The 19,298-nt window shown below is 42.6% G+C and overlaps 1 protein-coding gene across 1 annotated transcript in view; it reads left to right on the forward strand.

Annotated features, from left to right (window-relative positions):
* The window catches only part of LOC142189623 (phospholipid-transporting ATPase IK-like), a 177,992-nt gene that overhangs the window by 11,598 nt on the left and 147,096 nt on the right, over positions 1–19,298 (forward strand). The window contains exons 3-5 of the mRNA XM_075262228.1: positions 4,241–4,354; positions 7,806–7,904; positions 12,352–12,413. Of these exons, the coding sequence (XP_075118329.1) occupies positions 4,241–4,354; positions 7,806–7,904; positions 12,352–12,413 (275 nt within the window). The remainder of the gene's footprint in view (positions 1–4,240; positions 4,355–7,805; positions 7,905–12,351; positions 12,414–19,298) is intronic.

The raw sequence follows: 19,298 nt of genomic DNA on the forward strand, positions 1-19,298 counted from the left end.
AGAGTGAAGGGTGTGGTCTGGGAAGGCAGGTATGTCCCAGCCAGGCACCTAAAGGGTGTATGGTAAAGGTTCACACCAGGGGGTCAGCTGACTAATCAGGCCCTACTAACTGTCAGTGTGGTGCCACACTCCTAGGCTTCACACACAGACTGAGTTGAACTGTCCAGACCGGACCTCCAAAGCAGGTACTGTGCCACCCATTGTTGTTGCCAAGGTGGGAGACTGGTAGCCAGTCTCCTGTATAGTCAGGGAAAAGTGTTCCTATGTTTAAGTCAGTTCTCAGTCGAGAAGGTGTTGTTTTTGTTATTTGTGCCTTTGCAAGGGCAGTGTATGCACTACAAGTGAATAAAGCCTGAACTTGTATGCAACCCAGTGTCTGTGTCCCTGTTTCCTGCACTGCTACAAGCATCTACCTGAGCGAATCCCCACAATAGACAACAAATGTCTAGTTGTTGAAGAAAGTTTCTATAAACTTTTACATGTAATGAATCAGACATACTCACACCCTCTTATAAAAAAAAAAAAAAAAAAAAAAAGTGCCTATATCTGGAAGAGTGTTTTCAGCTGAGGAGGCATATAGCCTGACTTCATACACTGAAACTGCAAGTGAGGGAGAGGAACATATCACATTCCTCTATTTTTCTTCCACATCTTCATCTAGTGATGAGGGACTCCTAAGGAGGCGCGCCAGAACTACAGCTGAGGCTACACCTTAAAGGGGCTCTATCATTGGGAAAAGTCATTTTCAACTTAAGCACTTTAACTTTAGAAAGGCTACTCCACACATACATTTTGTATGTAGATTGCCTCAGTGATTTTTGAATGAGCCTGTTTTTATTTATATGCTAATTAGCTTCCAGGCAGCACAGGAAGTTCCCAGCAGCCTCCTCTTTGTTATTCTCTCCTATCTGTGTGTGCAAACAGGAAGCAGGCCTCAGGCAGAGCCGACAGCGCATGCCCGCGGCCGCAAGAAAAAAAATAGTAAGCAAGTGGCCATTTTCTTGTGGCCTGTGGGTATGCGCAGTCGGTTCTGCCCAAGGCCAACAAGTTTCACCGCTTGCGCCGGAAGAAGACACATGAATAGGACGTTCCAGAAGAAGATATAGGCGGCGCTGGAAGGTTCTCTCGCAGCATTGGGGACACCCCTAGTGCTGTTTGAGTGCTGGGGCCCTCCCCAAGTGCTGTGAGGGAACTCATTTGCATACCGACGGAAAACGGAATTTTAACCGAACGGCAGGGCGAAGAAGACATCTAAAGGTAGGAGAAGAATAGCCTTTCTTAAGGCTATTCTGATGTGTCAATGGCAAAAAAAAGAAGTTTTTAATGGTAGAATCTAGAGATGAGTGAACAGTGAAAAGTTCGAAATTCGAGTAGCCGCTCAATACTCAACTGTTCAATCGAATATCGAACCCCATTATAGTCTATGGGGAAAAAATACTCGTTAAGGGGGAAACCACTATTCGACTCAGGTGGGTCACCAAGTCCACTGTGACACCCCAGGAAATGATGCCAACACCCTTGAATGCAACTAGGACAGCAAGGGAAGTATGCCTTGGGGCATCTAAAATGCCCAAGTCACTGTATTACGTTGGGATCCCTGTCAGCTTGCGATATGCGGGAGCTGACTTTTTCCCATAGGAATGCATTGACCAGCTTTGATTGGCTGAATGCCATACAGAGTACAGCATTCGGCCAATCAATGCTGGTTTTGCCAGAGGCTCGTCTGTGAGGAGGCGGAATCTAAGATCAGACCAGAATGGAGACTGCTGTGGACCGCTCTTAGACTCCGCCTCCACTGGCAGAACCAGCCAGATTGGCCAAATGCTGTACTCTGTATGGCATTCGGCCAATCAACGCTGGTCAATGCATTCCTATGCTGAGATGTAGCAGTGCTGGCCGTGCACTCAGCTTGACTACACCGGAGATGCAGCTGACTTGAGTGTACGGCCAGCACTGCTACACCGGAGATGTGAACCCTGTTGCACACTCAGCTCTGCTGCATCAAAGATGCGCTGAACCCTGTTGCACACTCAGCTCTGCTGCATCAAAGATGCGCTGAACCCTGCTGCACACTCAGCTCTGCTGCATCAGAGATGCGCTGAACCCTGCTGCACACTCAGCTCTGCTGCATCAGAGATGCGCTGAACCCTGCTGCACACTCAGCTCTACTGCATCAGAGATGTAGCAGAGCTGAGTGTGCATTGAACCCTGCTGCATTTTAGCAGAGCTGAGTGTGCAGCAGGGTTCAGCACACACTCAGCCCTGCACATCTCCGGTGTAGCAGTGCTGGCCGTGCGCTCAGCTCAGCTGCATCTCTGGTGTAGCAGTGCTGGTCGTGCGCTCAGCTCAGCTGCATCTCTGGTGTAGCAGTGCTGGCCGTGCGCTCAGCTCGACTACTACATCTCGGCATAGGAATGCATTGACCAGCGTTGATTGGCCGAATGCCATACAGAGTACAGCATTCGGCCAATCAACGCTGGTTCTGCCAGAGGAGGCGGAGTCTAAGATTGGTCCACAGCAGTCTCCATTCTGGTCCGATCTTAGATTCCGCCTCCTCACAGACGACCCTCTGGCAGAAACAGCGTTGATTGGCCAAGTGCTGTACTATGTATGACATTCGGCCAATCAACACTGGTCAATGCATTCCTATGGGAAAAAGTCAACCTAGCGCATATCGCAAGCTGACAGGGATCCCGACCAGATAGAGCCCCAAAGAGCTGGGTGAGTGATATTCCCCTCTAAATAAAGGTAATCTCTAGCTAACCCTGCCTGTACATCTGTCCCTGTCTCACAGACACATAGTTCACAGTCTCATATGAACCGGATATTAAATCCACTACTCGTATAAATTGGAGGTCACCTGATTTAGCCAGCCAATTACTTTTTCCGTTTTTTTTTTTTTTTTTTTCCTCGATACCTCGTAGTTCCTGTCCCACTTCCCCTGCGCAGTTATTAGTGCAAAAAAAGCGCCAGGGAAGGTGGGAGGGGAATCGAATTTTTAGTGAGTTTGCCACCTGGTGTTCGACTGGAATCGAACATCTCTTGCTCATCTCTAATAGAATCCCTTTAAAGCATTGATATATAAGATAGAGCCATATGTACATGCAGTATCCCGGAGTGAGCTGCTATATGTTTTGTGTTTGTTATTTGCACCTCGAGGTTGTCTTTTTGTCCTGTCTTCTGTGTTTTATGTGAAATGTAAAGAATATGCCATTTTCTTTAATATTTGCACTTATTTCTTGAATACTTGCACTTTCTACTGTTTGAATTCTGCATATTACCTCATGGCCAATCATAGAACACTGGGTGGGGGTTGAAGAGAGGGTTCCCTGTTAGGTGTCACAGATTAGTCCAGGCCAGCCCAAGTCTATCTTAGAGTAGCTGTTGCAGCATTTTCCATACATGTGCCCTGCCATGCGGAGCACAGGGAGAACTCAGATAGGAATCCAGCAAGCACCAGTCCAGCCTCTAGGAGGGAGTCTTCTTGTTCCAGAGACAGTATGTGAGATAGGGAGTAATTTGGTGCGTCTGAGTATCCCAGTTTTCATGTCAGAGACCCTGAGATGGGGAAAAAAATGATTAATCTCCGAGAGACATCTGCATCTGCTGCCAGTAGGAGCAACAGAGGTGCCTGTCAGAAGTATTTCAGTCGAGCCTAGTTTTCAGGCACTCACGTCTTTGTTAGAACGTTTTGCCCCATTTTTGTTTTTTTTAAAGTCAGGAGTGTATTTAATAGAAGGGAAACATCTAAGTCCTTCCTTTTATATTTTACATTCCTTTTCAAGTCACTCGTAACTTCGGCTCAAAAAACCGCAGCAAAATCTGTCAAAAAACCACTGCATTTCTGCAATGTGGGGCCTTAGCCTGAAAATGTATGGGTCCTTTGGTTAGATACATCTGGGTATTTGCATGAGTATTTCCTGTTTCACTTACTATGAACAGAACTATATCAGGCTCTATTGTCTTTTTATTATGATCCAACTAGTCACATCATTAATGTTAATTAATAATTACATACATGACAGTTTCAAGTTTTTAAGAATTATATTGTATAGATGCTTACAGCTAACCACAGAGTATCAATGCAATGAATTATCTTGCTTACTCGAGCAGTTTATGTTAAGTATATGTCTATTCCTGTTGCGGGTTTTGGATCAATTCAGGTAAAAAAAAATTTTTTAAAAAAAGACATAAGCATCTACCTGCCTTGTTCAGTGACATATATTATATATTTTTGCAGGATAATGTAATCAAGACGTCTAAGTACAACGTTCTGAACTTCATACCTCTGAACTTGTATGAGCAGTACCATCAACCCCATGTTATATTTTTCACATTTAACCTAATATTACAGGTAATGTAAATGGTGTAAGTACACTGTCATGTTGTAAACGTTCCTTTGCTTTTATTGCTCTATTTCATTATTTTTTCTGTATAGATGTCATATACATGTCCCCTATTATGTGAGCGTATGTAAATGCATAAAATATTATAGGGGAATTTGTCATCACGTCTATGCCAATTTTCTGGTATAGATGTGTAATAATGTGGCAGTTTCTTGCACCAGAGATTTACCACATCCCCTTTGCTATGTCTTACTCGCCACTATCCTACAGAAACTTGTAGCATCCCTATTACTGTATTACAGGATCCTAATAAATGTTGAGAAACCTTCTCAGGGTTCTGCACAATGTATTATGCAGTACTGTAGCCTACGCTAGTACAGTATCACAGATAATAATGTAAAGTCCCGAATCAATTAGTGCTTTCACTTACATAAAGAATACCTCCCGTTACAGTGCCATGCAAATGTATTCATACTTCTTGAACTCTTCCATATTAAATGTATTTTATTGAGATTTTAAGTGATAGATCAGCACAAAGTAGCCGATAATTGTGACGTGGAAGGAAAATGATACATGTTATCAAAATTTTAATCAAGTAAAAATCTGAAAAGTGTGACGTGCAAAAGTATTCAGCCCCCTATATCAATACTTTGTAGAACCACATTACAGCTGCAATTACAGTTGCGTCTTTTGGGATATGTCTCTACCAGCTTTGTGTTATCTAGAGACCGAGATTTTTGCCCATTCTTCTTTGCAAAATAGGTCAAGCTCAGCCAGATTGGATGGAGATGGCAATGCGAGTCAGTTGCATGTCAGCCTTGACAATCTAAGCTGAGCTCCCTCCGACTGGGGGTTAATGGAGCAAGTGTTAGCCCACTCACTATGTGGGCTATTGTACTAGTTACTAAGTACTATTACTTCCATTTGTGTCAAATAGTTGCCTAGGACATAATAGTATGTCATGTGTTGCTAAAGGGTTGAGATCCACCAAACATTGAGCTTCACACAAGAACAAATCATTAAGTCTTTAAAAGTTAGGGGGATGAAGGCTAAGGATGCATTCACACTACGGACACGGTGACTGATTCTGAACATTAAAACATGTACAGAATCAGCGTGTATAAAGCAGATCCCATTCATTTCAATGGGAGCCGGCATACGAGCGCTCCCATTGAAGTGAATGGGAAGCGCTCGCGTGTACGGCTCGCCGTGTGAAGGGGCCTGGCGCTCGGCTCAGTCCGAGCCGTACATGCGAGCGCTTCCCACTCACTTCAATGGGAGCGCTCATAGATTAAAAAGCAGCCCATTCATTTCAATGGGGAGTGCTCGTATGCCTGCTCCCATTGAAATGAATGTGATCTGCTTTATACGCGCTGATTCTGAACGTGTTTTAACGTTCAGAATCAGTCACTGTATCCGTAGTGTGAATGCACCCTTAGGGTGCAGGTGATGAGTGCATGGTCAGAATCGAAAGCTGTATCTATACTGGCTGTGATCACTTGCAGCAATAGGTGATGGGGGAGGAAGATGTAGTCCAATTAGCTGTTCGAGTTGTGGGCATGTGAGTAAAAGAAATAGTCCTCCAGATGTGGATGTAAGGTGTGCAAGGGATCACACAGCAACATGAAGTTTAGGAGTTTGTGGGATTTATTAAGAGCATTATAGGGAACCTGGGATTTGCCAATGCAGACTCTATCAGGGGGGTCCCAGCAAAGGATTGGAGTGTTGAAAGGGTAGCAAGGAAGAAAGATACCTTTCCTGAATTGGGGCAGTAGATGTTGGCCACAGTATAAGCCACAGTAAATCTTGCATACGAGGAGGATGTACCTGGCATCAGGGTTGAAGAGTGAGTTGATCATTTTGAACTGGAAGGTTCTTATGGAAAAATATACCCACTCATTTAGTCTTCCTCTGAGTTCTGCTACTATGCAACCATTCAGGATAGTAATGATTTGTAATCATTGGGAGGTGAGAAAGTGAGTCTCTTGTAGGCATAAAATGTGGACTCTGCGTTTGTGTGAGTCGTATAAGATTTATGAACGGTTTTCAGGGTATTCAGACCTTTGACATTGAAGGATGTTAGAGATATGTCCACCATTATGGAGGTTGAGGGGGGGGGGGGGAGAGCAGGAGAACATGGAAATGAAGGGAGGAGAGAGGTGTGGGTGGAAAGTTGAAGGAGGCTATGAGTATAGGACGGATAAGATCTCAAGTGTATGTAACAAATACAAGAGGTAGCGTAAGTTAGTATGTGACCAAGCCCAAAGTAAGAAGAGAGGGGGATAGTATGAGAGTGAGGTAGAGAAAAATGAATAAACAGGGGCATTGCAACAATTAATAAACACAGCAATAGAACTGAGAAAAAAAACAGTCCAGAGGATGGAGATCTACTACTCTGGGGGTGATGTACGCTTGTCCAAACTTTTTGGTCAGATGTCTAAGGAATTTTTCGGACGGTCACTAGAATTGTGTTAGATGATGTTCTATTCCTTCTCTCTATCTTCCTGTGAAAGTTCAAAAAGCATACTTGTAGATTAAGATTCTCAATAGCAGTGAGGACTGTTATCCCTCAACTGTGGAAACTCCCAACTCTGCCCTCCCTGTTGTGTATTCAGGAGGTCTTGAACATCCACAGCATGGAAAAGCTTGCTCGTAAAATTGAAGCAGGATGATGGTGCCCACCAAACAAACGTGGCGCCTGTGGAATCAATTCTGCAATTCTGCTATACGCACTGCGTATTTTCCTGCAAAGTGGGCATTGGACTCGCTAGAGTCCCATCCACTTTGCTGTGACTGTAAACCCCATGCTTTTTTCTGCAGCGTTTACACCATGTGGGGCCCCAGCTAAGAGGCACCAGAGACTACTCTCTAGCACCGAGACAATGACAGTGTGCCTGTTCTGCTGTGGCCAAACTATCCCCATGCCTTGCCTTCTCCTCCTGTCCAAAAAAAAAAAAGAAAATCATACTCTCCTTTCCCTGAATTTCCGATGCCTTGCAGCGCGGTCTGGACTTTTTTTTTTTTTTTTTTTTTTTTCCGTTGTTGTCTTCCGCCACCAGTCAATGCTGTTGTTAATCAGCAGCTTCATTGGAAAGGATCCGGGACATCACAGCCAATGAGGCGTTTCACTTTAGGAAGTCCATGAAACAGCAGGAGTGAACCGCCCTGGGAGAACAATGGAGACCCATGGACAGGTGAGTATGATTTGTTATTATTACAAACCGCTAAACCGTTAATTTAAACCGCTGCGTTTTACAGAACTAGCAAAATGAATGAGATTATGGCAAATGCTATCCATGTGCTGGGGAAAAAATGTTGCAGAAAAGCTGCGTTTTTTTTTTTTTTTTTTCATTTGGTGCAGGTTTTCCCAGTACACGTGATTGGGATTTTGCATGTATTCTAATATAAATTGAAGCATACTTTCAGCATTGAATTCACACATACTTTTTTTTCTTCTAGACTATTCCACAGATTGCAACGCAGCTGGCTATAATTATTGTGATACCTCTGACATTTATACTAGTAACACGAGCAATACGAGATTTGGTAAATGACATTGTAAGTAACATCTATTTATCACAGTTAATTTTTTTTGTTACAAAAAATCACAACTTCAAAGAGTTAGGCCAGGGCCCCACATAGTGTGAACACCATGATTTTGCCGTTTTTTTTTTTTTTTTTTTATTTATTTTATTTTTTTTTTTTATTTATTTTTTTTTTTTATAAAGCACCTAATGGCTAATGCATCCACACATTGGCAAATATATCAAAAGAAGACCTGCTGCAATTTTAAAAATTGTTGCATTTTTGTAAATCGCAGCATTTTAATTATACTTACTGAAATGGTGGTTTCTGTATAGGTATAATAGAGGCAGAAAGTCCACAGAGGAAAGCAGTATTTGATTGCGGCTATATGGGGCCTTAGCCTAAAAAAGGTTTTAAGCCCCCAAATACATCTGTCATCTGATACTGAGGACCTATCCTGTCGTTGAAAGAGAATGGTTTAATCATAAGTGGCTTTGTGACACTAGATTTGCCTGCTTCAGGCTAAGGCCCCATGTAGCAAAAAGGCAGCAAAAAACACTGCGGGAAAAAACTGTGAAAACACATTATGGTTCTTTCCACAGCATTTTCCATGGTATTTTCGTAGAGTTTCCCTCTGCTTACTTTCTTCCTTATTATATCTAAACATAAAAAAACAGCATTTCTGCAGGTATAATTAACATGCTGCAATTTTCAATAATGCAGACATTTTTGAAAATTTCTACTATGTATTTTTTTCTGCAATATGTGGATGGGATTATCCAGAATCCCATATACTTTATAGATACTGTAAAACACAGCGTTTTTTTGCTTCCACTTTTCTACAGCAGCAAAAACGATGTGTTTTCACAGTGTGCGTCCCCGGTTTCAAGTAGGGCTTTACCCACCTGTATGTATGAGAGCAGGGAGGCTGCTGCTGCTGATGATGACTCCTCAGCCTCCCTGCTCTCACCTCCTCCTGTACTCGCTGAACTTCTGGAGTGTACCTTGCTGGCCAATTAGCATATCAATAAAAGCGGGCTATTTCAAAAATGGTTAAGAGGATTAACAAATTGAAGTTATGTCATGCAGATATATGATTAAAGGCCATGCAGATATACAGTGGGGCAAAAAAGTATTTAGTCAGTCATCAATAGTGCAAGTTCCACCACTTAAAAAGATGAGAGGCGTCTGTAATTTACATCATAGGTAGACCTCAACTATGAGAGACAAAATGAGAAAACAAATCCAGAAAATCACATTGTCTGATTTTGTAAGAATTTATTTGCAAATTATGGTGGAAAATAAGTATTTGGTCACCTACAAACAATCAAGATTTCTGGATCTCACAGACCTATAACTTCTTCAAGAGTCTCCTCTTTCCTCCACTCATTACCTGTAGTAATTGCACCTGTTTAAACTTATCAGTATAAAAAGACACCTGTGCACACCCTCAAACAGTCAGACTCCAAACTTCACTATGGTGAAGACCAAAGAGCTGTCAAAGGACACCAGAAACAAAATTGTAGCCCTGCACCAGGCTGGGAAGACTGAATCTGCAATAGTCAACCAGCTTGGATTGAAGAAATCAACTGTGGGAGCAATAATTAGAAAATGGAAGACATACAAGACCACTGATAATCTCCCTCGATCTGGGGCTCCACGCAAAATCTCACCCTGCAGAGAGCTGGGACCAATGTAACAAAGCCTACCATCAGTAACACACTACGCCGCCAGGGACTCAGATCCTGCAGTGCCAGACGTGTCCCACTGCTTAAGCCAGTACATGTCCGGGCCTGTCTGAAGTTTGCTAGAGAGCATTTGGATGATCCAGAAGAGTATTGGGAGAATGTCCTATGGTCTGATGAATGGAACTGTTTGGTAGAAACACAACTTTTCGTGTTTGGAGGAAAAAGAATACTGAGTTGCATCCATCAAACACCATACCTACTGTAAAGCATGGGGGTGGAAACATCATGCTTTGGGGCTGTTTCTCTGCAAAGGGGCCAGGACGACTGATCCGGGTACATGAAAGAATGAATGGGGCCATGTATCATGACATTTTGAGTGCAAACCTCCTTCCATCAGCAAGGGCATTGAAGATGAAACATGGCTGGGTCTTTCAACATGACAATGATCCAAAGCACACCGCCAGGGCAACGAAGGAGTGGCTTTATAAGAAGCATTTCAAGGTCCTGGAGTGGCCTAGCCAGTCTCCAGATCTCAACCCTATAGAAAACCTTTGGAGGGAGTTGAAAGTTCGTGTTGCCAAGCGACAGCCCCAAAACATCACTGCTCTAGAGGAGATCTGCATGGAGGAATGGGCCAACATACCAACAACAGTGTGTGCCAACCTTGTGAAGACTTACAGAAAACGTTTGACCTCTGTTATTGCCAACAAAGGATATATAACAAAGTATTGAGATGAAATTTTGTTACTGACCAAATACTTATTTTCCACCATAATTTGCAAATAAATTCTTACAAAATCAGACAATGTGATTTTCTGGATTTGTTTTGTCATTTTGTCTCTCATAGTTGAGGTCTACCTATGATGTAAATTACAGACGCCTCTCATCTTTTTAAGTGGTGGAACTTGCACTATTGGTGACTGACTAAATACTTTTTTGCCCCACTGTATGATTAGTTAAAAATGAGTTTTCCCAATGATAGATAAACAGGATAAAGAGCAATAGGTGAGGGTATCCATACTGCCTGGGGATTGGGCAGTTATTTCCCAACAGATCTTATAAATTTTGTCATAGAAATAAGTGTCCAGGTCCTCTGCACTGAGGTCTGTGAAAAATGCCTGCACCTTTTAAGTGAGTAAGGAGTATCAAAGAGTCTTTTGGGGTTACAGGAGAGAGAAGAGATGAGAGTCTTGAAATAGACTTGCTTGGCATGGTGAAGGGCAGAGATATAGGTTTTGAGTATAAACATATAGTCCAGGAAATCTGAAGGTGTATGTGATTTTCTCCACAGACGTTCAGCACACTAGAGCACCACTGAAGAAAATGTATCTGTAGCATGTGCCAGGGATGCTGCCTCCAGTGTTCAAATTTTCGACTGGAGGGCTGCCTCATCCAGTGCACTTTTAAAGGTTTTATTATAGTGGCTGGTGGACAGATTGGGACAGGAGAGTGAAGATATGGGGGATAGTAAGGACTGTAGAGTATCTGAGAGGTGCTCCGTGTCAATAGCATGTACATTCCTATATGTATGATGAGTAGGTGTGTCCTGTGAAGAAGAGAACGGACTGATGGTAAGATGGAAAGTTATGATCAAAGGGGGGCAGAGAAGAGTTAGTAAATTTAGAAACTGAGGATTCTATGGAAGATAAGATCGATAGTGTTGCCATCTACATGTGATGCAGAAGAGGAAAGTTGTAAAAGACCAAAAGAGGTGGTTGTTGAGAGAAACTGTGAGATAGCTGTGGAAAAGGGGGTGTTAATGGGGATGTTAAAGTCACCCATAATGAGGGTAGGAATTTCACTGGCTAAAAAGAGTGGAAGCCAAGATGTGAAGTGATCCTGAAATTGGCAGGATGAGTCCTATGGATGGTAGATCATGGTTTTGTGTAAGGAAAGTGGGGAAATGTCTGATAGCATGGACCTCAAATGAGGGGAATGTGAGTGAGAGTACCAGAGGAATACTGAGTGGCAGCCACTATGGAGCATATTATACTATGCGTGGACCACTGTGGAGCATTATACTGTCCAGGAACCAATGTGGAACATTATACTGTGCAAGGGCCACCGTGGAGCATATTATATTGTGCAGTGGTCACTGTTGAGCATATTATACTGTGTGTGTGCCACCGTGGAGCATATTATATTGTGTGGGGGTCACTGTTGAGCATATTATACTGTGCGCGGCCCACTGTGGAGCATTTTACTGTATGGGGCCACTGTTGAGCATATAATACTGTGCAGGGGCCACTGTGGAGCATTAAATACCATGTGGAGAATTAAACTGTGGAGGAGGGTCTCAAAATTTGTGCAGTTACCCCGTATTATTGATATACGGAAGTAATTACAATGTTACAGCCATAGGAGAAGCTTATTAAAGTATGAGTCTAAGGATGCCGCTGATGGTGTAATGGGTGGGCTAGCTAGGGAAACGGGGGGGGGGGGGGGGGGGAGTGAGAAAGGGAGGGAGAGTTAGTCATCTCTAAGTGCAGCCCAAAGAAGAATCATGAAAGTTGTAGGAAAGGCATAGAGCAGGAAAATTCTGATGTAAACAGATGCTCCCAGACAACCCAAAAATCACTCAAAACCCTACTAAAGGTATCTGGGTGCACTTATTAACCTCATTTTACAGCACTATATTTTAGTGCTATTAAACAAACAATGTTTCTTATATTCACTATTGATTCATGCAAATTTGTGTATGTTAAAAAAAAAAAAAGTTAAACTGTCTCCTAATGTTTACTGAAAATACTTTCATGTGTATAAATTCTTAGTACTCTCTTTGTTTTTTCCAGGCTTGTCACAGAAGTGATACCTTGGTTAACAACAAATCATGTGAGATACTCAGAGGAAAAACGTGAGATATTAAACTTTTCTCTCTATTACAACAATATTTAATCATACTGCTTATACTGTCACTTAATAATTGTTCATAACTATGAAAAATTGGTAATTAGTTCCAAAGCCCTAAAATTGTATCCCAAAATTGCCACAACCTGGATGGAGGAAATCGGAGGATGGGAGTAGTAGTGGCAGATGCCGTGCCACCGGATAGGTCGAGTGCTCTCAACCACTCTTCCCAGCTCTGCTCCTAGGCCAGACACCGATAAAGGCGGTCCTGCAGCACTACCTGATGGTGGTGGTAGTAATTGCCCTTGGGGGCTTCCAGTTGGAGAGGGGACTGCTCTCCTATGAGCCAGTGTGATGGTGTTTGAAAGGGCCATGATGGTAATGCAGGAATGACTCAGGAAAGCAGCTGTGCAGTTGAACCATGTTTGAATTTTACTTCAGCAACTGAACAATAGAACCAGCAGCTTCTAAAAGGGGGTAGTAGCCTCTCACTATTCACCTCCTCCAGCCTTGGTCTTGAGAGGATGCTCAGTGATGTTTATACTGTAGAGCTCTAACTCCATCCTCCAGTAGCAGATACTTGAGGATGTGCTGTAGGGTATGCCTGACAGGGTTCCAGTTACCTTGTAGAAGGTGCAAGGATAACAGGACTCCACTAATCCTCCATGTATGATTATCTACTGTTACAAAAGTAAACAGACATGAAGAAAGATAACGTCCGTCATGTTGTTCACAATAGTGACAGTGGGAACGCACACAGAATCAGTGACCCAGTGATGTAACTAGCAAAGAGTGGACCCCCAGCAAACTTTTGATTTGGCACCCCCCCACACCCACGGCATAGCGCCTACTTTCTTGAAACCCATACAATATAATACTCTATTTACACACACTATAATGTCCCAAAGCGGCCTCCAGACAATATAATGTCCCATAGCGGCCCCTCCAATCAGTATAATATCCCATAGCGACCCCTCCACACAGTATAATGTCCCACCGTGGCCCCTGCACACACTCACAGTATTATGCCCCACTGTGGCCCCTGCATACACATTATTATGCCTCATTGTGGCCCATGCACATACTATTGTGCTTAAATGTGGACCAACCATGAACAATTATGCTCTGGGGTCTTTTCATACCCCAGAGGATAATGATCGGTGACTCAATGGAGGTAACAAACGTAAAAATACACGGTTACCTTTCCTGGACTCTGTTGCACTCCCCGCTATTTTAAGTCCTCTTCAATGGTGGACCAGACCTCACTTGAGCCAGGTCTGCCTTGCGACGCATAATGACGCCGGCCTGGCCCGCATGACATCTGGGATGTCACCAAATAGGCCCGAAGAGTGCCAGAGTGCAGGAGAGGTAATAGTGTTTTTTATGTTCTCTCACCTCCCCTGAGCCTCCGATCATTATAATCTGGGGTCTGAACGGCCTAGTAAAAAAAAATTAAAAAATCAGTGGCCCACCGGGCCTCCTAGTGTCCCGGGCCCTGTGGCAGCAGCTACCGCTGCTACCTTGACATTTACACCACTGCAGTGACTGTTCTCTGTGACAGTTTAACATACATACGGAGTGTCTTCAGGTGGATGTCATGAGGCAAATCCGCCTGAAAGAATGAGCATTTCCCTTCTTTTTCCGGGAGCTGGAACAATTGGCTCCCAGAAAAAAGAACTGACTGACCCCCATTGATTTCAATGGGAGCTGTCTTTTTGGTCAGGATTTTGAGGCAGATACGGCCTCAAAATCTTGACCAAAAAACCCTGTGTGAACTTAGGGTATGTTCACACATCAGTATGCCATCCCCGTCCATTTGAATCAAGTTTGACACTTCAAAACAGACTGATGCACATACTGATTGTATACTGACACCTTTTTATGCTGATAGCAAACGTTCTCCATCCCCTAGAGGACAGATAAGGGGATTAAAAGTAGCAATTGTAAACAGAGTAGAGATAAGGAGGACATAAGGACATTTATTATATCTCCTTATCTTTACTTTGTTTATAATTGCTACTTTTAATCCCCTTATCTGTCCTCTAGGGGCCGGACAGCGTTTGCTATCAGCATAAAAAGGTGTCAGTATACAATCAGTATATGTATCAGTCCGTTTTGAAGTGTCAAACTGAATTCAAACGGACGGATGGCATACTGATGTGTGAACACAGCATTACCCATAGGGGCCAAATAGCCGCTTTACAGGGGCTGAATCAGCATTGACTGACCAACCTGTCTCATCAATTCCACCACACCCTTTGAGACTTAGATGTTGATATAAGTGGACTGCACTGCATTAGGATATTGATTCCTTGATATTTATTTGTTGTTTCCCCGATGATATCTACTGGAGGGGTCACAAAGTATTGTCAGTGTAGCTGATATCTTTGAGGGACAAGTTTTTAAAGATCCCAATAATAGTTAAATGTTAATTGTTTGTATTGGGGGACACCTCCCTTTCCTTACTAGTGCTTGAAATTCAGGTATTCATTTCACCAGTGTTATGTTTTTAACATACATGGGTATCATCCTTTGAAGACAGCCATGGACGTTAGTAATGATAGTGTGAACTTACGCTTACTGTACTGAACTGTTACTAGACAGACAATCAATGCAGTCAATAATACTGCCTGTGAAATTGTTTAACTGGTTAAGGACCAGTTGTCACTTTATACGGCAATAACTTTGAAATGCTATAACTTACACAAGTGATTTTGAGACTGTTTTTTCATGACACATTGTACTTCGTGTTAGTGGTAAACATTGATCAAAATTTTTGTATTTATTTCTAAAAAAAAATTGGAAATGTGATGGAATTCTGGAAAAAAAAATTGCAATTTTCAAAATGTGAAATGCTCTGCTTTTCAGGCAAATAGTCATACCTCCCAAACACATGAATGAATATTATCTACCATATCTCTGCTTTATATTGGCATAATCTTTTAATCATCCTTTAATTTATTTTGGATGTTAGAAGGCTTTGAAGTGTAACAGTGATTTTCCTGATTTACAAGAAAATTTCCCAAACTCATTTTTTAGGGATGACTTCAGTTCTGAAGAGGATTATAAAGGCTTATTTATTAGAAACCCCCATAAATAACCACATTTTTAAAGCTGCACCCCTCAACAAATTCAAAATAGCATCTGGGAAGTTTGTTAAAGGGGTTGTCCCATAACAAGGATCCTATCTATTCTGCTAGTTTATGTGGATTTAAGACTTTTTCTAGATACATTGCTTTATCAAAACTGCTTTGTTTGTCTGCTATCTTAATTTATTCACTTCATTGTTTACATGCTTTTCTATGACCACGGGCCCCGGACCACGGGCTTATCTGCTCAGTCCCCAAGTGACATAGCTGCTCATTACTGCCTGCAAACATAGCAGATAGCAGAGCAAGTGAAACCCCGCCCACCAATGAGCCGAGAAAACCAGGAAGTGAAGAGAGCATACAGCCTGCAGGCTGCTGGACAACCGTGATGGGAATACCCCTTTAAAAAGCATTTCCAGGAATATAGAGCTGAAATTTAGATGTTTCATTTTTATCCAATAATATATTAATTTATGCCTAAAATTAACACATTCACAAAGGGTTAAAGGAGAAAATGCATCTCACAGTTTGCTATGCAATTTCTCCCAGGCACAGAAATACCCCACAAGTGGGTGTAAACTGATTTTTGGTCAGACTGCAGTGCATGAAAGGAAAGAATTCATCAGGAGAACAGAATTCATCAGGGGGTGTAATGAGCATTAGTATCCCAAGCGGGATTGGACAGCGGATAGTGAAATGTGAATACAAAGGTGTGTGGGGTACATTGGGTACACAAATTCCCTACTTTGTCCCCAATAGCTCCTATGATTGGGGAGGGTCACTCTGGGGTCACTTTTAGTTTATTTTCCCTTATAAGCTGTAAATATAGGGGTGTCCCCTGATATACGCACACAGCTTATACATTCTCTTCCTGCCGCAGCCAGTTATGTTCTAATGACTTGGCGATTTTTGGGGGGTTTGTCTTCATATTGTACAAGCTATATTTTCTTTTTTTTCTGGTGATGCGGCCATATAAGGGCTTGTTGTTTGCAGGATGAGATGCATTTCGTAATGACACCATTACGAAATTCATCTTCATTATCTATTCTGGCATTGAGATTTACCTTTTAAATTTTTCGCCATGCAGCGTACAGCATCAGTAACATGTTACCTTTATTCTGCAGGTTGGTACAATTACGGTGACACCTCATTTATATAATTTTTTTTTTATGCAATACTAATTCTGCAGAACAAAAACACATTTGGGGACATAAATCAGTGATTTTTGCATCGCCATCTTCTGAGAGGCGTAACATTTTTATTTTTCGGTTGACAGTGTTGGTTGAGGGCTTATTTTTTTGCGGGACAATCTGTGCTTTTTATTGGTACTGTTGTGGGGTACATATGACTGTACGAAAAATCACTACTTCACTACCGACGTTCACCATGTACATTAAATATTATTTCAGTTTTATTGTACAGGATGGTGTGGAAGCGGCAATAACAAATATGCATTATTTTTATTCATTTTTAGTGCTTTTTGTTATAGAATTAATTTTCTATAGCAAAAAAGGGATTTTTAAGGCTTTAACTTTATTAATTTTTTTCATACACTTTTTTTTCACTTTTTTTTTTTTTTTTACAGTTTCCTGTGTCCCTTTAGGGCACTTGAATCAATACATGCTTTAATAAAAGCATCAATTGATTTTGTATTGTAGCTTGCAAGACACTTGTATTGCAGTCTACATAGGAAGTGAGCCGATTCAGACGCATCGGCTCACTTCCTCTTCTCGCTGGCAGGATCAACCAGATGCTGGGGGCTCCAAGCAGCCTGGGGTCACTGGCCAGACCCCAGACTGCATACTTCTGATACTGGCACACCCCGATCTTGCCGTGGGGGGTGCAAAGGGGCACATATACTTGGCAGAACCGCTTGGATCCCGGCGTCATGTTTGACGGCAGCATCCAATGGGTTAAAACGTCCGGTCAGGGGGGGGGGGGCCCACACGGTGGCTCAGTGGTTAGCACTGCAGCCTTGCAACGCTGGAGTCCTGGTGTTCAAATCCCGCCAAGGGCAAAAAAGCACTTCAATTCTGCTTTAATCATTTGCTAATAGAGAAAAACTACACTATTTATACATAGTTATATTGTCATCTCAATGCAAAAAAAGAAGCAGATTGTGTAGCAAGTACTGATGATGTACTGAAAATGCACCACCCTGAATGATTTAAATTCATATAGACAATTTATTGATAAAAATGTGCGTATACATTTCAGGCTTTAATGGTGTTTTCAGGAACTAAGAAAATGTGACTAAATGCAGGTCTTGTTATATGAATGAACAAACATTTAAATTTTATGTTTGTGTAGTGGCCCCATAAAAATTGTCCAATTTTGCACTGCTGTATTTGGTATGCAGTTTGTGTGTATGTCCATAAGCGTCATGTGATTATGTGCACTTCATTTTGGATATCAGTGAAAAACCTGTGATCAGTTGTTATGGATACCTGGAGTAAAACTGTATCTAATCCTTCCCTGTGTAGTACTGCATTTAGACGCAAGTATCTAATCCTTGTTGGTGTGGTACTGTGTGCAGATGCACATATCTAATCCTCCGGCATGTGGTACTGTGTGCAGATGCGTGTATCTAATCCTCCCCCGTGTGGTATTGTGTGAAGAGGTGCATATCTAATCCTCCGGCATGTGGTACTGTGTGCAGACGTGCTTATCTAATCCTCCCCCGTGTGGTACTGTGTGCTGAGATGCGTATGTAATTCTCTGGTGTGTGGTATTGTGTGCAGAGGAATGTATCTAATCCTGCCCCATGTGGTACTGTGTACAGACTCAGGTATCTAATCCTCAGACATGTGGTATTGTGTGGAGAGGCACATATCTAATCCTCTGGCATGTGGTACTGTGTGCAGAGGCACATATCTAATCCTCCCCCATGTGGTATTGTGTGCAGTGGCATGTATCTAATCCTCCGGTGTGTGGTATTGTGTGAAGACGCATGTATCTAATCCTCTGGCATGTAGAACTGTGTGCAGATGCACGTATCTAATCCTCTGGCATGTGGTACTGTATGCAGAGGCATGTATCTAATCCTCCAAAGTGTGGTATTGTGTGAAGAGGCTTGTATCTAATCCTATGGCGTGTGGAATTGTGTGTAGAAGCGCGTATCTAATCCTACAGCATGTGGTACTGTGTACAGACGCGTGTATCTAATCCTATGGTGTGTAGAACTGTGTGAAGACGCGCGTATCTAATCCTTTTGCGTATGGAACTAAGCAGACGCACGTATCTAATCCTACGGCATGTGGTACTGTGTAGACCTGCTTATCTAATCCTCTGGTGTGTGGAACTGTGTGCAGATGCGCGTATCCAATCCTCTGGCATCTGGTATTTTGTGCAGACGCATGTATCCAATCCCCCGGCTTATGGTACTGTGTGCAGATGCGCGTATCTAATCCTCTGGCGTGTGAAACTGTGTGCAGACACACGTATCTAATACTACAGCATGTGGTACTGTGTGAAAACGTGCGTTTCTAATCCTCTGGTTTATGGAACTGTGTGCAGATGCGCATATCTTATCCTCCCCCGTGTGGTACTGTGTGTAGATGCACGTATCTAATCCTCTGGCGGTGGTACTATGTGAAGACATGCGTATCTAATCCTTCGGCGTGTTGAACTGTGTGCAGATGTGCGTATCTAATCCTCCCCTGTTTGGTATTGTGTGAAGAGGTGCGTATCTAATCCTCCCCCATGTGGTACTTTGTGCAGACACACGTATATAATCCTTCAGCGTGTGGAACTGTGTGCAGACGCGCATATCTAACCCTCGGTCGTGTGGTACTGTGTGCAAA

This window comes from Leptodactylus fuscus, chromosome 1, assembly GCF_031893055.1.
Source record: "Leptodactylus fuscus isolate aLepFus1 chromosome 1, aLepFus1.hap2, whole genome shotgun sequence".
Taxonomy (NCBI): domain Eukaryota; kingdom Metazoa; phylum Chordata; class Amphibia; order Anura; family Leptodactylidae; genus Leptodactylus; species Leptodactylus fuscus.